Source organism: Cicer arietinum, chromosome 3 (assembly GCF_000331145.2).
Source record: "Cicer arietinum cultivar CDC Frontier isolate Library 1 chromosome 3, Cicar.CDCFrontier_v2.0, whole genome shotgun sequence".
NCBI lineage: Eukaryota > Viridiplantae > Streptophyta > Magnoliopsida > Fabales > Fabaceae > Cicer > Cicer arietinum.
In genome coordinates, this window is record NC_021162.2 from 2,352,663 (window position 1) to 2,370,918 (window position 18,256).

At 28.2% G+C, this 18,256-nt stretch overlaps 2 protein-coding genes across 2 annotated transcripts; one reads left to right on the forward strand and one right to left on the reverse strand.

Annotated features, from left to right (window-relative positions):
• Nucleotides 1–5,391: 5,391 nt before the first annotated feature.
• Nucleotides 5,392–7,952, forward strand: LOC101497583 (uncharacterized protein At3g28850). Its single transcript, XM_004491724.4, has one exon. It carries the CDS (start codon nt 6,206–6,208, stop codon nt 7,520–7,522), a length of 1,317 nt encoding a protein of 438 aa, XP_004491781.1. The 5' UTR covers nt 5,392–6,205; the 3' UTR covers nt 7,523–7,952.
• Nucleotides 7,953–12,260: 4,308 nt separating this feature from the next.
• LOC101497916 (binding partner of ACD11 1) lies at nt 12,261–17,143 on the reverse strand. Its single transcript, XM_004491725.4, has 5 exons — nt 17,004–17,143; nt 15,493–15,666; nt 14,973–15,048; nt 14,342–14,455; nt 12,261–13,035 (listed from the first exon to the last, which is right to left on the reverse strand). Exons 2-5 carry the CDS (start codon nt 15,606–15,608, stop codon nt 12,577–12,579), a joined length of 765 nt encoding a protein of 254 aa, XP_004491782.1. The 5' UTR covers nt 15,609–15,666; nt 17,004–17,143; the 3' UTR covers nt 12,261–12,576.
• Nucleotides 17,144–18,256: the final 1,113 nt, after the last annotated feature.

Genomic DNA, 18,256 nt, shown 5'->3' on the forward strand with positions numbered 1-18,256 from the left:
AATCTCAGATGAGTATACAGAACCAGAACTAGAGCCAATGGTAGGAGGAGCAGAAGCAACAACATTGGACGATGGCCCCCTAAAATTCTTCTTATGTGCTCTCCCCAATTTCGGACAATGTGCTTTCCAATGACATTTTTCTTTGCAGAATGCACATTCATCGTTACCAAATCCAACTCTCCCTTGAGATGTTTTTTTTTTTTTTGAACATGAGCAACAAAAACAAATGGAGAAGTTGAGATAATTCCCTTATCTAACACACCAGAATAAGTCTTAAGTCTGATTTCTTCTACCAATAATTCACTAACTACTGATTCAACATTCGGAAGGGGGGAACAATGCAAAATACCCCCACAAAGGCCATCAAAATCATCACGAAGAGCCATTAGAAACCAAACCAGGTGTTGCTCATCTCTTTGATCAATGTATACTTTGACAGCTTTCAACTCAGGTGATTCCATAAGAGCCAATTGATCCCACAAATTAGTCATTGCCGAATAGAATTCCTGAATGGTCATACCGTTCTACTTAAGGGCTCTAATATCACTTTCCAACTGATCACGTTTTGCAAAGTTAGACTGAACATACAAACGTTTCAAGTGATCCCAAATCTCTTTAGCAGTATCATATTTTGCTAGTTGTACTCCTATAGACAACTCAACAGAATTATTAATCCAAGTAATAATTTTTGAATTAGTAACATTCCATGTTTTCAGATCTTTTGCATATTGAGTTTCATCCTTTTTATCTGTAGGCTTAACAAAAGTTCCATCAACAAAACCTCACATATCTTTTCCAATCAAAAAAAAAATTCATCACATAACTCCAATAAGAGTAATTTTGTCCATTGAGGTGAACACTACCAGCTTGAAGAGAATCATCCTTAGCACCATCCATAACAAATAATGACAGGAAAATACGACAAACACAATCACTGAGACAAAATAAATTAGGGATAACCTGGTGTTGTGCGAGCACGATTTCTCCCTCTCCATACGTCGTTTCGCCGATCCTACCATTGAAGACGAAGACCTAAATGTTGCAAACCTGCTGTCCAAAAATCAGCCCGATCCAACGGTTAAACAATGCGCAATCGATGTTTTTCTGAAACTGATTTAACAAAATCGAGAATAGGGTTACTCTTCTCTTTTCTCTTTTGGTGGTTGTCTTTCCTATCAAATAGGCTCTCTCTTCTCTACGGTAGATCCCAAAATTAACCAAAGCTCTTTGATACCATGTTAACAATGAAAAGAGGAAGAAGAGAAACAACCACTCTAGGGTTTCATAACATAGAATGAACCAAACTAAAGTTAATAGGGTTACAATGAGTATATATACAAGAAAATAGAAAATATCTAAAATACCCTTACTACTAATATATAATAACATTATCTAATAAATCTGACTTGTAGTTCTTCTTCAACCTGCACTCCTAATGCTTTAGACACCCCTTAAATTGGAAGAAGAGACAATATCTGGTGTGTCTGATAAATGGTCAGTTAGTATTTCTATTATTCTCAAATAGGTCATCAGACATCTACTCATATTTGAGTTCATATCAACTATTTAAATTATTAATTATTTAAATTGAAATCTAATTAACCTTATTACTTAATTTGATCAGTAATCAATTAAAACTTTTAATTAATAAATATCTAATATAATTAATATAAGATATTTGCCCATGTAATGATAATGGATTATGTATTGGATATTAAAACATTTCAACATATTACACAATTGTGAATTTATTAAATATAAAATTAAGGTTCAAATATTTGCACTTCTTTATATTGTGTTTTCTAACGCAATTAATTATAAAATTATTTAATAATATAAATAAATTATATTAAATTGAAATTTAACATAAAAGTGTTAATATTATACTTTTCTTACAAGAAATTTAATTTTGGTTTTGTTTCAGTTAAACCAAAATGTCTCACAATGCTCGGTAATTGAGACTAAAGATAATTTGTAAACTAACTACTTCTACATTGTTCAAATTAGTGAGACGTCTTTTTACAAATGACAAAACCGTAGCATAACTCACGATAGACCTAAAGTGGATAATACCTCAAAAACATGGTGTTGTACACTTGATGTCCGAACAATAGAAACATTGACATCGTCTGTGGGAACAAACTCACAATGGTTTTTGCTACACAGTTCATCGACCTTTTAGCCCATTAGCCTCTATTACGGAGATATTATTGTGATTATACCAAAAAGTCTCACATTTCTTGGTAATCGAGACTAATGGTAATTTATAAAATTCTTCAACACTCCTCAAACGAATGAGACACCTTTTCACAAAGGAAAAAACTGTGAGAGCTCATGACAGACCAAAAAAAAGACAATATCTTAAAAATGCAGTGATGCAGACTTGAAGTCGGAACAATCAGAACAGATTTATTGTAGATTCTTAACTATTTAGATATTTTTAAATAAATTGTAACCAGATCCCTAAATTAATACATTTTATGAAGTTAAGTCTTTTTTCTAGTAAAACATTAGAAATTGGTGGTTACCTTAGATTTTATATTTTAATTTAGAATTCTTTTTTAATACGCTTTTGGTGTCTCTTAACTCACCGTTAAAATAGATAATGAAAGAAATTAATTACAAAAATATTTTAGTTGTGATTAAAATTTTTTGTTTGTTTTAAAAGACCTATTTAAATTAAAAATTCTTAAAATAGTTGAAGACTTAAAAAGTACTGATAATTATAATTAGTTAAACCTTAAAAATATTCACAACACGTTTTACCAAAAATTGCTTGCGATGCTTCTTAATTCTGAGTCAACAACTTTTGTACTCAATACCCGTATCCATCCATTTGGTAGACAATTATTTAATTAGTTATTAAATTGAAGCGTCTACCAAATGTTTTCTCTTAATAAATAAATATATATTATTAGTATTTGGAAGGTCCAAGTCAAGATATTATTAGATTTAATATTATATTTTTGAGTTTAAATTTGAGATTTATTTTATCATTTTACCTAAAAAGAATATTAATACTTTTGTTTTCTTTCGAACTTATTTATCGTTTTCTTTTTTTTACTTTTTGTTAGTTGAAATTAATGTATTATATGCTTATTTTTCAAATGATGCCATGTTTGGTCACACTTGCCTAATTAGTTTATTGTTTTGGTCAAATGCTTCATTAACTCTTCACCATTAATTCATGATAATATTATTTTGTTTTAAAATATAAATAAAAATAATATAATTCATGATAATATTATTTTGTTTTAAAATATAAATAAAAATAATATATGTATTTGATCTAAATTTTAAGTTATATAAATTATCAGTTTTCTTTAACGAAATTTTACTTATATTTTAAAATAAAAAAGTATCAATCATTTGATTCGCATAGTAAATGTTACTAATTGTTTTTCAATATATATTTAGGGTTTTTTTTTTCCTAACATTAACAAGTTAGTCAAGTTTTGCAACATACACAATTGTTCCCTACTATTAGATAAAAAAAAAATAAAAAGATGCTTAACAAATTGTTCTCTACCATTAGATAAATAAATAAATAAAACCTTAACATTTTGATGATATTTTATTATGTTAGAGTATCTATAATAGATCACTCATATTTAAATGTTTAAACGATTTTTATGTGTATACATCAATTATTTTATAATTTTTTTAATAATAATTCTCAATAAATACTTAATCTATCCAACCTAACACCTCAAAGAAAGATCGACTGTTTTATTTAGGTGAGAGAGATAGAGAGTGAATAAGAAGGTGATAGTTTACTTTTTTAAAAAATAATTTGATTGTCAAAATATATTATATAGGTATTCAAGTATACTTTTACATGTATAATAATTTTTTAAAAAAAATTCAATTGAATTCAATTAAAACATTTAAAGCTCAAGATGTGAAGAAAAAAAAAGGAATGTAGTTCCAATCACAATTACATGTGTTTCAATATTGAACTCCATCTAAAATATTATAATAGAACCACATTTCACTACACTCTCTTAATAACAATCATTAAAAGAACCAAGACAACACACGATGATTAATCCATCAATGATTGAAATTAAACTCAAATGTTTTAGAATTAACTTTAAGCCACAACCAAGACACAAATTTTATTTGATCAACTAGATAATTTAGTAAATTCTCATTTTAACCAAAAAAACCTGCTATTCCTCTCATTCTAAAACTATCCAAATGCATTCCATCAAAATTATATGAAGTTTCGTGCGAGAACTTTTAATTGGGGATATAGGTTAAATGAATCATGTGAAATAGCCTTACAAACTCCCAATCAATCTAAAATTACATGTCAAACTTGACCAAAAACATCAATTGAAAAGATTTGATGAACAAAATGAGAAGATTTGATGAATAAAATGTCACGTTTTGTCAATTTAATTTTTGTGGACTCTATTATTGAACAATCTCCGTGCAAATAATGAAACTTTTAAAGGTATATATACCTTTATTCCAGATGGGCTCAAACATAGGTGACCTCTCATCCTCCTCGTCATATGTAACTACTTTATATGCACTTTTGACATTGTACACCATCTCACGATCAGATCCCCATGGCCCAATATGTGTTATGACACGAATTTTGGTTTTTTTTTTTCTTCAGCAAAATAAAATGTTTATTGTATTTTTACTTATATAAAAAAATTTAATATAAAAAATGAATTTAATTTATATATATTCTTCGTATAAAAAGTTTTTACTCTGTCAGTTAATCACATCCATTAGATTAATAGAGATATTTGATTTTTATTAAAACTAAATCTAAAGTCATATCTGTGAGTAAAATTGTAGTATCCCGACAATGTAAAACTTTTTACACTGAGAGTGCATAACAATTAAACTCATGAAAATTAGAGATTAATTCTTATGCATTGTAAAAATTTTATACTATGAGTACATCACAACTATTCATATATGTGACTTTTAAAGTAATTAGAATAAAAGTCAAAGGATAACAATTATGATTGATTAACAATATAAAATATTTTTATACTTTCAATATATACGAATTAAATCCTAAAAAATATGTTTATTTCTTAACGTTACTCCTATATATTTTTATATTATTTATCATACGTTATTATTGTAAAAAGTTATATATTACTAATACATCACAACCATTCATATTTAAAAGTAATTATAATAAAAATTAAATAATTTTAATCGAACTATTAACTTTAATTAATTAATCGTGTAAAATATCTTTATAAGGTTTATATATATATATATATATATATATATATATAAATTATAAATAAAAAATAAAAAAAAATGTTACTCCTATCTTTTTGTTTTCAATGAAAATGTTACTTCTAGCTATATTTCGTATTTCATGATCCATCGTATAAATCAAAGTAAACTGAATTGTCATCCTAGTATTTTGCAACTACTGTTCTTTGAAGACTTTATCGTTTCTCTCTCTAAAATTCAAAAATAGAGATACCAGAGCGTGTGGGGATCATTGTTGAATCAATGAATTCTCTCATTCATCTCTCACCCTTCTCCTTTTGAATTTTCAATTCATTTTCCCATTTTCTCAATTCTTGTTTCCTTTTTAGAATCTTCTTCTAACCTTCTTCACACAAGTTGTTTCTTAATTCTAATTTGAAATTGTTTCTAAGATCTTTGTTCCTTTGTTCTTTGTTTTGTTACAAAGATACCTTAAATTTTGTTTTGTTTGTTCTTTGAATTGTTGATGATAATTTTCTCATCTAAAGTTAGCATTCAATAAACCAATTTCAGTTTTCTGAAGTTGGATCCCATTTCAGATTGACCCATTTATTAACTACAAAATTAAATCCTCAAAGTTTGAATTTTTTTTTTATCATTGATCAATCCAAATTTCCATTTTTTCCAGTGATAATAGGGTTTGTGAATTTTGATCCAATTTCACCTTTACCCATTTATAACCCACAAAATAAATTTCTCAAAGTTTTGATTTTTATCATTGAATCATTCAAATTTCAATTTCCAATGATAATGGGTTTGTGAATTTTGATCCCATTTATAACCCAAAAAATCAAATCATCAAAGTTTGATTTTTTATCATTGATCAATTCAAATTTCAATGGGTTTGTGAATTGTGATCCCATTTCATCTTTATCCATTTATGACCCAAAAAATTAAATCAATCAAAGTTTGAAATTTTATTGATAATTTAAGATTTCAATTTCCATTGATAATGGGTTGTGCAAATTCCAAGCAAAAAAGATGTAAACATTGCAAAACTCCTTTTTCACCAGCTCCAAGAAGTTATTCAATGCATGTTCATCACCAACCACAAATTGAAGAAGATGAAGAAGATGGTTACCATGTTGTGGCACTCACTTCAACCACATTAGGGACTCTCAAACTCAATTCCCCATCTTCAAATAGTATTCATGATTTCAAGTTTTCCAATGGGAAATTTGAGGAGAATGAAAGTTTCAGGTTTCATAATGAAACTTTATTGCAAAAACTCAAAAGGGAGAAGGAAAAAGAGAAAAGGGAAGAATTGGAAAGTGAAGATGATGATAAAGTGAAACAATTTTCAATGGGGTTGATTGAAGCTAAATCTTGGTCTAACATGATTGAAGAAAAGTTGACAAAAGTGATTCCAATGACACCAACAAGAACACCACCCGGCGAACCGGAAACCATCAACACATGGGAATTAATGGAAGGTCTTGAAGATATAAGTCCTTTTAGATCACCAAATCACTTCAAAAGTTTCTCTTTTGATGTCAATGATGATGTTGGTTTCTACGTCGAACCCCGGAAGTCGAATGCAACTCCTTCTCCTAAACCAATGTGGCTTGAAATGACAGAAGAAGAATCAAAACTCAACCCTTCAATAACAGATTTTGATCCAGAAGTGATTTCATCATTCAAAAAGTCCTTACAACAATTATCTCCTAATAGTCCTTTTCATCTACAAGGGATTAAAAGTGGTGTTTCATTAGAGGAAAAGAAAATGAAAGATGATGTTTTTGTTGTGGATGATAAGGTTGGTGAGAAGAACAAGGTTGTTTTGTACTTTACAAGCTTAAGAGGTGTGAGAAAAACTTATGAAGATTGTTGTCAAGTGAGGATGATTCTTAGAGGGTTAAGAGTGAAAGTTGATGAGAGAGATGTTTCTATGCATTTGGGATTCAAGGATGAGTTAAAAGAGCTTTTGGGTGATTTGTATAGTGGAGGAGGATTGCCAAGAATTTTTGTTGGTAGAGATTACATTGGTGGAGCTGAGGAAATTAAAAAACTTCATGAAGATGGGAAGCTTGAGAAATTGTTGGATTGTTGTGAGAAGATTGAGGACAATGATAGAGAATGTGAGAATTGTGGTGATATAAGGTTTGTTCCTTGTGAAACTTGTTTTGGAAGTTGTAAAATTTACTTTGAAGGTGGTGGTGGTGAAGAAGAAGAATGTGATGATGATGGTGAAGCGGGCGAGTATGGATTTGGACGGTGTCCGGATTGTAATGAAAATGGACTAATTCGCTGCCCCGTGTGTTGCTACTAGTCGTGGTTTTGAATTGCAGTTACAGTTGCATTATACTGTAGAACTTTATATTGCAGGAAAATGCAGTCGACGAGTCGAAATTGTGGTTGTGATACTATTATGAATTGCAAACTGCAGTTTAGAACGAAGCTTCAAGTTACATTTTACTTATTGATTGAAATCAAATTTTGAGTTATTATCATTGAGGGTACTTTGTATTTTTTGGTGAGATTTTGTGTATAGTTGAGTCTTTGATATGATATGATGGATAGAGTGAATAACATGTTCTTATCACTCACTCTGCACAACCAGTGTAATTTGTTGCAAAGTGTATACTTTTCATTTCTATTTTTTCAGAAAAAGAGAGAAAAGTTTGTATACAATTTCCTTTATGTAAAATCTTAAAGAATTGCAAAAGAGAATTACAAATACAAAGTTAAACTTAGTAGCATTTGCTTTCTTTTTTAATGTTTTCTCCAATCTGAAATTTCAAAGGTGATTTGATCTAAGTTGAAACATTTAGAAACCATTACTACATTGTGGAATTAATTAAATGATTCATTGGCTTAGAGTTGAAATTGAATCTGCAAGGGGATAATTACATAATACACTTATTGTAGGTTTGATAAAGTTTTATAAATTGACGGATAATTACATAATACACTTGTTGTAGGTTTGATAAAATTTTATAAATTGAATGAATGTCTAGTGTCTGATATATGTTGGTGTCTGATATTGATACATTTGACACATTTAATAATATTTAATTATTTTTATTTTTAAATTATTATTAAAATTAATATGTTAATGTCAGTGTCGTGTCTAGTATCTGAATATTACAGAGTGCAAATATACGATCACAATTCTCATCTATAAGTTATCGTATGCTGGCCCTTGCACGAGTTAAAATCATTAGTAGTTGGCACACCTTTTCTAGCTCTTCATTTTATATTGGATTATTATTAAAATACCTTGCTTAATGGTTAGTGAAGAATGAACACTTAATTTTTAAATGAAAGTGTTTCCTATGTTATTATCTATTAATTCTATGCATTACATGTATCATTTTATATTTGTTTTCAAGATATATCATTTTATAGAATATCATTCGCAGTTTTCCACACTTTCTTTGTTTTATTTATTTATTTATTAATCCGTTGGTTTTTAGTTAAAAAAAGTCTGATATTTCAGATTCAAACTTACTTATAAATTATCTTTAAATGAAGTTTATTAACTACTTTAATTTAATTATTAATTTAAATTTTTTCTTTGTTTTCTTTTTATAAAATAAGGTTAAATTGGACATAACATAACATATTAGGTAGACACTGTCTTCGGTCAACTTCGGCGAGAGACTTGTGATTGAGTCAAAATAATGTTTCTTTGAAGGAAAAGCTACGTATATTTATGTATCTCCACTATCAATTCCTAAAATAATTATAGTAAATTTTGCTTTTTTTTTTTTTTTTTAAAGATGGCTTTTATGATTTTAATATAGTAGAAGTAGAAGATTACTTTATCAAGAAAATATAGTAGACCGGCAAATGTTTAGTTTATGCTTATTTTTTATTTTTTATTTTTTATTTTCTATTTTAGCAAAAATGAGAAAAAATAAATAAATGTAATTTAATCTATTTTTTTAACTAAATTTTGTTTATATTATGAGACGGGGTAGTAATTAATATCAATTATTTACCTTTAAATTAAAAGAATCATTAATATGTAGTTTATTCAAGGTAGAAAATTTAGATACTTTAATTGATCAAAGTTTAATCTTTGACTCTTGTGTATGTATGGAGGAAATTATATTAATAATAAATAAAAAAATTAAAGTAGTTTGTAGCACGGCCACCACCAGTTCATATAGTGACTTATATATGATTCTAGGGTAGATCTAATGTGTATATATATAAAGGTTTCAGACAAATTTTAAGATTAAATTTTTAAAATTTTATAACAATGTTTTAGTAAAATTATTAAATTTTTTATCATACTTTATTTTTCAAACATTTTAAAATTAAAATATAAATTTATTTATTAAATTAATATAATTTATTTTATGTAATATTTTGTTTTAATTAATATTAATATCAATCAATTTAATATTTATTGAAATAATATAAATTTTAGTTTTAAAATTAGTACAATACGATATATTTTTTTTAAATTTAAAATAAATGTCATCGTGATCTTATCCTTGAGTCGATGCTCGGATGTTACTACTTGCTAAATAGTTATGAGATTAATTACTCATAGTAACTTTTTCTTCAAAAATTAAATTAGAGAAATCTAAATCCCTTGTTTTGAATTTCTAAACTCCTAAGAAGAAAAACAACACAATTAGGTTAGGCCAGATGGTCCACGACACATCTTTGATGAATCACTAATTTTGACTTTCAGGTATCACTATAGGCTATGCCATACTCTTCCAAAGGGACTCTTGAAATTTGAAAAGGTTTTTCAAACTTTTTATTATCATAATTATTGATCATTAAAGGGATGTACCACATTTGAGTCACCTAATTAATTTTATTAAAAACAAAATTAAATTAGACCACAATTGATTGAATTGTAAATCTACATTGCCTACTATTTAATTAGTTGAGTGATTTGACAACAATTTCATCCAATCTAAAATTATTAAATTATAATTTAAAAATATTAGTCATTCAATATTTAATTTAAAAACCACAATTTAAAACTATAATATAAACCAATATCTTGCCATTTACTAAAGAATACACAACTAAGGAACATGTGAAATGATACAAATGATTTGTGACAAAAAGAAGCAAACTTTTTTTCCTTACCAAATTGTGTCCTTTATTAATCATCTTCATGTGTTTGTGAAATGAATGAACCTAGAGGCAAGAAATTCTAAAGAGGCAATATATCCCTTACCGACCAATCAAAATCATAATCCATTTAGGTGGTTGGTGGTAGATGACAACTACAATGCTTAAATGGTAGAAATGTCAATTGCTTATATTTATGTGGTGGATAATGTTAGATGTAGGATACTCAAAATGATTTATGTGTTAATCCTTAGCAATAAAAATTATATTATTAAAAAAACTATTTTTTAGCAAAATAAATAAATTTTTCACAAAGAACAAAATTAACATTTTGTCCAAGACTACAATTTTTATTTTTTTTTTTGTCTAAGGTATTATCCGATCCTTATATATTTATTTGGACAATAGAATCTATACATTAATATTTTTTGAAATAAACAATAAAGTCTATATATCAGTATTTTTTGAAAACCGAATGTTAATATGATAATTGTTAATTTGTTAGTATATGTGGAAGTGAAAATCAAATTTCAAATTTTTTATCATTTCACTATTTTACTATTTTACCTGAACCATCAAACTTATCTTATATCTCTTATCTATACATCAATATTATTATAGAAAAAGTCTAATAATAACCATCTAGAAAATGAAACTAACAACTAAAAGGCAAAAATTTCACCATCCCAAACATCACTTCATATATGAATATTAAAATAAAATAAAAATTAATAATTGTGTCATTTGAAAATAGAATTTCATATAATTTATTTCATGACCGTCCACTTCTAAAAACGTGTGTTACTTTAGTAGCGAGGGCAAAGTGAAAAGTAGGTAAAAAAAAAATTAAAGCATTTGCAACTAGCATATTGTTTTTATGGATACAAAAGATATCACATTCTACACTACTCATTCACATAACAAGCCTACAAAATCAAGCCCACATATGCTTGTAAACAACACGCTTATTGTACAAAAACTTACAAAGTATGATTTATTATTTCCTACTTTTGCAAGATTTAAGGCCAATGAGTGAAAGAAACATTGATAAATAATCTTATTTATCAATCCATATAACTTGTTATTATTGAAACAAAAGTAGGTCAGTCACGGCAAGGTAGTGGTTAGGTTGTAAAGGGAATGAATAAATAGTTTGGAACGAGATATGTTGGCTATGATGCCTATAAAAGCAAAACAATATAGTTGGCAAGAAATTAGATGTAGCATTAAAATATTAAAAAGTAGTTAGCATGTTATTATGTAAATCATTGTCACCTTATGTTTTGAAACTAAGTAACAACTAAGTGTGTTGGCAGCATGAAAAGTTTGTTGATTCAACAAAGTAATGACATTAGTTAAGTAAATTTGGAGGTACTATTTTTCATGTTTCAAAGGGTTTCTAACTATTATAAAAAAGAAAAAGGATTTCGTAACTACAAGAGTTTAATAACTATATATCTCATCATAAGTTGTAATACTATTTCCTAAATCTTAAATTATCTGCACAAATAATTACATTGTAAAATATGATTAAAGATATATGTAAAACAAAAAGTGAGTGAAAAACAATTTCATCTATGAAATTGTAACATGTCACTAGAAAACATTCATCTATTAAGTTCAATCATTAAAGAGTATGATATGACATATTAAATGAAGATGTAACATTTAACGTGAACTCCACATCTATTTGGACGAAAGTGTCACATCTCAACATCATCTGATGTGATTTTTTATTGGATTTTAGTTAGGGTAAAATAATTTGAGAAAATAACTCCTAGTCTTTTACCCAACAAATTATAATAGACCATTTTGACCTTTTAGACATGGAGTGATGTGGAATCCACGTAGACTTCGACGTCTTCACTTAATGTGTCATGTCATGTTTCATAACATCTGAACTAAACAAGAAGAGCTTTAAGAGTGACGTGCCACAACATTAGGAACGAATTTGCTAATTCGTAAAATCAAAAACTAATTTGACCAATGATTATAATTTCAACAACCAAATTGTCTATTCATCCATTCAGAAAGTTAAGCTATGAATACATAGTAATTGAACTCATCAAAACTAGTGAATACAAAAATAGACAAGACGAAATTCAATATACAAATAGAAACTCAACCAAGTGTTCTTATTTCTAAAAGGATGCACAAACAAGTTGATTCTTATCATGGATCCTCCAAAACTAATGATATGAACATTTGCACCAAACAATTGTTGCTTTTTCTTTGTGTACAACAACGAACACATTAGACAGTAGTGAATGTTATGGAGTTTCATTTATCTTGATGCTGACCCAAATCGGCTGCCGATTTCGCTGCACGAGATAACATATCAGAAACCCAAAGAGCTCCTTTTGCAAAATAGCTGCTATTCACTATAGCATTACTAGCTGCCACAGCTGCTCTCCCTGTAACCGTTGCCGCAACTATAGCTGCTGTCCCCGTTACCGTTGCGGCTGATTTTGTGATATCGGTAACATGATACTTTTCATCAACAGATTTAAAAGTTTCAAAACCTGAATTTATGGTTTCTGTCAGCCCAATTTTGTTGCTGAGTTCATAAACCTTGGCTGCTGCTGTAGATGATACATTGCGTGATTCGTCGAAAGATTTTGCCATCACAAATGCATCTTTGCCAAGCACATATCCTTTAGCTACCATTATTTTGACAACCTCTTGTGCCATAACTAGTGCTTCTCCAGGGGAAGAAACAAGCTTATCCATGTGAATATCCTGTTAAAGAAAACAACTTAGACTTTGTTTGGAAAAACAACTTAATTAAGCGCTATAGCATAAGTATTTATCATATAAGTAATTATGTATAAGTTTATTCTAAAATAAAGTGAAACTATTCATTTTAAACTATAAGAGTAGCTCGCAAAAATAAGCTAATAACAACTTATGACCATGATATAAGCTATTTACATAAGCTCTCCCAAATAGTATAGCAAGTGTTTATGCCAATAGATAAACTAAAATAAGTCAATTGAAACAGGCCTGACAACAAGAAGCTATGAACCAAGATAAGTACACAAGCCAACTACAAAATGCATTGAACTTGCCTCACTAACTCACGGTGTCACCATATTCTACAGACTATCAACGAAAATATATTGCGAAACCGTTGAGTAAGTAACTCTTGGGAGAGGGCACAAAATCATTGAAAAGATAACAATGGTTGACATGTATCCTGATCAAATTATGTAAGACATTCCATGAATATCAAATTTTAGTAGTACTTCCTTCCAAAAAATATTTAATAGTACTTAGATATCCTCATGGATATGAAATGCCTTTATATCTTTCAAATATTTTGTATTTAAGACACTAACACAAACATGGACACCGGACACAACACTATCCAGTAATAATTTGAGAAAAAATAAGTGATTAAATATAACTACATATGTCGGTTCTGTGTTTCAGTTTTCTTATGGGAGGAGGGAATCACATTTGTGAAAAGCCTCTAGGAGATACAAAAACTTGTAATTATGTGTATCCAATTCAACTCATAAATTTCCCACATTGTATTATATTCAAATCAATGTTGTCAATTGCATATCACAAAAAATAGTGTTTTGTTCCAATTCTACTGATCTTACGGTGCTATATCTTAGGTTTTTATATTGGACCTAACTCATCCCAACAAAACCGGCTTGTACGGTGAGAGTTGCCACTTTTTATAAACTCTTTTAGAGCTCTATCTATATCCAACGAGGGACTTGGATTTTTTCCAATACTATAGCATCGCTATTTGGTAACACTTTGTACTAAATAGCATATCGCAGAACAAAAACAATTTATTCAAATTCCACTATGCTATAGCGTTATAGCCGCTTTTCGACGACACCGATTCAATAAATTTTAATTTATTTGCAGTGTATACTTTCTAATGTGTATTCAACTGTATCAAACAGTTATCTCAAATTGATAGCATGGAATATGAATATTTCTAAAAATTTATAGAGAAAAAACTTAAATTCTCTCTTTGGTCAAACTAAAAGTAAGAGAGCTTTCTAAAGAAGGATTTCATGCATACTTTTGGGCATGAAAGACTGTCTTCATGGTTTGATGTATGACTGTTCCAATTACTGTCATCAGTATAAGCTCCCCAGCGCGAAATGGAAATGTATTGGTCTAAAATCATTGATCCCTGAAAGATAATTGAACCAAAAATATTTGCATTAGCAAACAAATTCTGACTAGGACAGTGCCAGAATAGGTAATGTTCTGCAACAAAATAAGATGAAATGAATTGAACAGGCACAAATATCACAATATTAACTATAAAAAAAATTTCCTTTTTTTTTTGGTCTTAACCCTCTGGTTCCCAAGGGATAATAATCTGGAGTTCGGTCGTGAGGTAAGTAAAATTTAGCCAATGATTATTCCAGTCAAGATTCAAACTCGGATTCTCCCGTAACAGAATTGAAATTTCACATATAATAATATTCACCAACTGTTAGAGCTATACTTGGACAGGACAAAATCCAATAATTGTATCTATCATTGTTTAGATGTTGAACTTCAACAATCCATGAAAAAAATACAATCATTTTCTACATCAAAGTAAAACAAAATATAAAAAGATTTCAAAATATCTAAGTAGCACACAAATAATTGAAATGAACAACGATATTGATTATGTATCAAGTTGATAAGAGACTTACATTCAGCAATAATGCAGTGTCCAGGGCATAAGCTTCCTTAAAAGTCACATATGCAGTAGAATCATATTCACTGGATCTGTATAATGATAAAGAAAAGGTTATTTTTTGAACTAGATTCAAGAATTCTTCATAAATACTATGAAGTAAACTAACATTTCTACTTACAAGATATATACGAAATAAAGTCGAAGAACAAATTATAAACATCTTTAAAAAATATTTTATATCGGCATCCTAGTAATTGTCGAACTTTGTTGAGTTTACATGACATGGATAAGCCTGCTAATTGTTATTGATTAGAAAAAATATGGGTCTGTTTGCTTCTAGTTTATTGTTTGCATTTCTACTAACAAAATTACCATTAGAGAAGGCATTATAAATTTTTTCGAAAATGCAATTTGACATGGAAAATGCATTTCAAAAATAGTACCAATGACATTAAAGTTCAATCTAGCCACAAGATTCAATTTTGACTTTGAAGAAACTTTACCAGTAAATAAGGTTGAGTAACATTAATTACCTAATCACGTCAACACGCTCAATTACACCGCAGTATCCAAAAAAATTCTGCACGTCACTCTCTGTAGCTCTTGGAGATAAGTTTGTAATTTCAGCAGTATAACCACCGGGATACATAATTTTCAAGTTATTGGACACTCAAAAAAATCGAAAAACAGAACCAGATTCCACAAACCTGCAGAAAGCAAAGAAAGTAAAAAATTTGACACCTGATATGAACAAAAGAAAGTGATCATGCAAAGAACACGTATGTAACTTTAGAAACTGATAATAAAAAGATCAATATTTGCTTTTCCCTTTGATTTCTCCATTTGTTGTTGGAACAGACAATGAAGATAAAAAACAAATAAACATCACAGTGAAGTAGAGAAAACTTTATAAACATCATTTAGGAGCATTCACTTGATCTAATACAGATATATAGACTTCAAAAGTATGTAACAGTCCCTAACACAAATCAGCCTCAATTTCAACATTAACATATCGATGACCATAATCACATAACTTTATTGTTCCAATTGTTTCATTTCTTATTTTATCGTAGTAGTAGTAGTAGTAGTCCACCATGTTCATTGATAACTGGACACCGCGGAATTGTGTGTGTATGGTTCTGCGGTGATAAAAATTGATTTTGAATGAATTGATTCCGTAAAATTGATTTTGGCTAAAAGTGAGTTCAAGATAAAGTGATTTATGTTTTGATACATTCATGTAAAAGTGAGTTGAATGATATATCAAGACTAAAAATCAATTTTAGATGCAAAAGCTACAAATTCTAACTTCAAGTCAGTATCAATTCTACGAGCAAAATCAATACAACTAGTTAACAACCAAACATGTCAAAATCAATTCTAGACCTCTAAAATCAATTTTGTTTGATCTAAAAGTGAAACCAAACATACAATTAAACACCGCATTCTAACAATTGTAAAATGAAAAAACTACAGTAGACACTCTGTTATAGAAGACGTAGACACAATTGTTTAAAGTCCATGATAAATTGTTTGTGTACTTATTTGCGATTATTTATCTGTTATCTTTAGAACCACGTTTGCTACACTTAACAAAATCCAACTAGATCAAATTCCAAAATATCAAAATCACAAATCCCATATGCTACAAAAGTTGCTTTGTTGTCCAAAACATAGACACAATTGTTCGAACTCCATGATTAAAATCCAAAATATCAAAAATCACAAATCCCAAATACTACAAAAGTCGCTCTACAATCGAAAGCACAATTGGCCGAACTCTATGATCAAGCTTAAGTTTTTGTGTTCTTATTTACAATTATTTATCTATTTTCTTTTGAACCACAATTGCTACTCTAACAAAATCCAAACCATCAAAATCATAAATCCCACATGCAAAATTGATGAAAACAACATAAAAAAAATATTGTTTTAATCCACAAGTAAGAGACATAAAATAAACTAAAAATAAAATAAAAAAATATAAAAATGAGAAAACAAAAGAGGTTGAAGAAAATAGAATTATTGAAAAGAAAAATACCTTGAAAGAGAGAAGCAATAATCACAAGTGAATTGTTGTTAGTGAAGTGAAGGAAGTGAGAAGAGAAGAGAAGAGAAGCAAAGAAGGGAAAGTGAGTGTGTTGAGGCAGAGAGAGCGCTTAATAACCAATCAAAACGCAAACGTGATTATGGAAAAAGATTATTATGGAATCCCACGCGCGTCACATCTTTTGTTAATTAGGAAAACTATCGACTTATATAAATGTCTTACTCTGATTGCAGCCAAAATGTACTCATTAATTATTTATTTTATATGCATGTGTGTACTTTTACTTTAATCGGTTTTAAAGTAAAGTTTCCTTCAATCCATATTAAATAAATTTCAGTCAAAAACAAGACATTAAGTCAAAATTCCATATTAGATAACATTTTCTTTTGACTAATTTTAAAAAAATTATTAAATATTGTTTTTGAGAAACCATATTAATTATTATACAAACGAGTTTAACTGAATTTCCGTTTATGTCATTTAAGTTTATTTTATCATAATTTAGTCTTTTAAATTACATTTGGTTTACATCGTTAGTCCTTTATTTTAATGTCGACAACAATTAATTTAATTGAAAACCTTTGATCATTAGAAACTCTATTAAATTTTGCAACAATATATCATTCATACTAATTTTTTAGGAAACATTCATTAAGTTTTATAAATTGTCTATATTTCTAGATTTTATCAACAATAATATAAACACACATATAATCTCAAAAACAAGATAATAAAAGTGTATTCACATAATCAATATTTTTAACTTCTTTCACATGCAACGTAGTTTGGACCATCAACTCATTCTAATATTTCAATTAAATTTTAATATTTTATGACAATAATTTGAGAAATTTTTATTTTTTAAACTTAAAAATTATGAACGTAATTTAATATATCTTAAAGGTTAATAGTATAAACAGAATAAAATTTAAAAGACTGAAAAAAATAAACAAATTTAAAGGACTAAATAAAAATTGAACTAAATATAAATGACTAAAAATATTTTTGTATTTTAATAAATCCATATTAAACAACATATATATTATTATTTACTAAAAATTAATATTACCAAACATTTTTTTTAATAAAATAATAGAGTGTAAAAGCATATTATATGTGAAAAATAACATCGCGGATATTACCACATATCATTTGTACAATCCCTATGTATATTTAAAAGGAAATAGTATAATGTGCTCATAAAAAAACATATAAAATTATGTAATTAAATAAATGAATTTAAA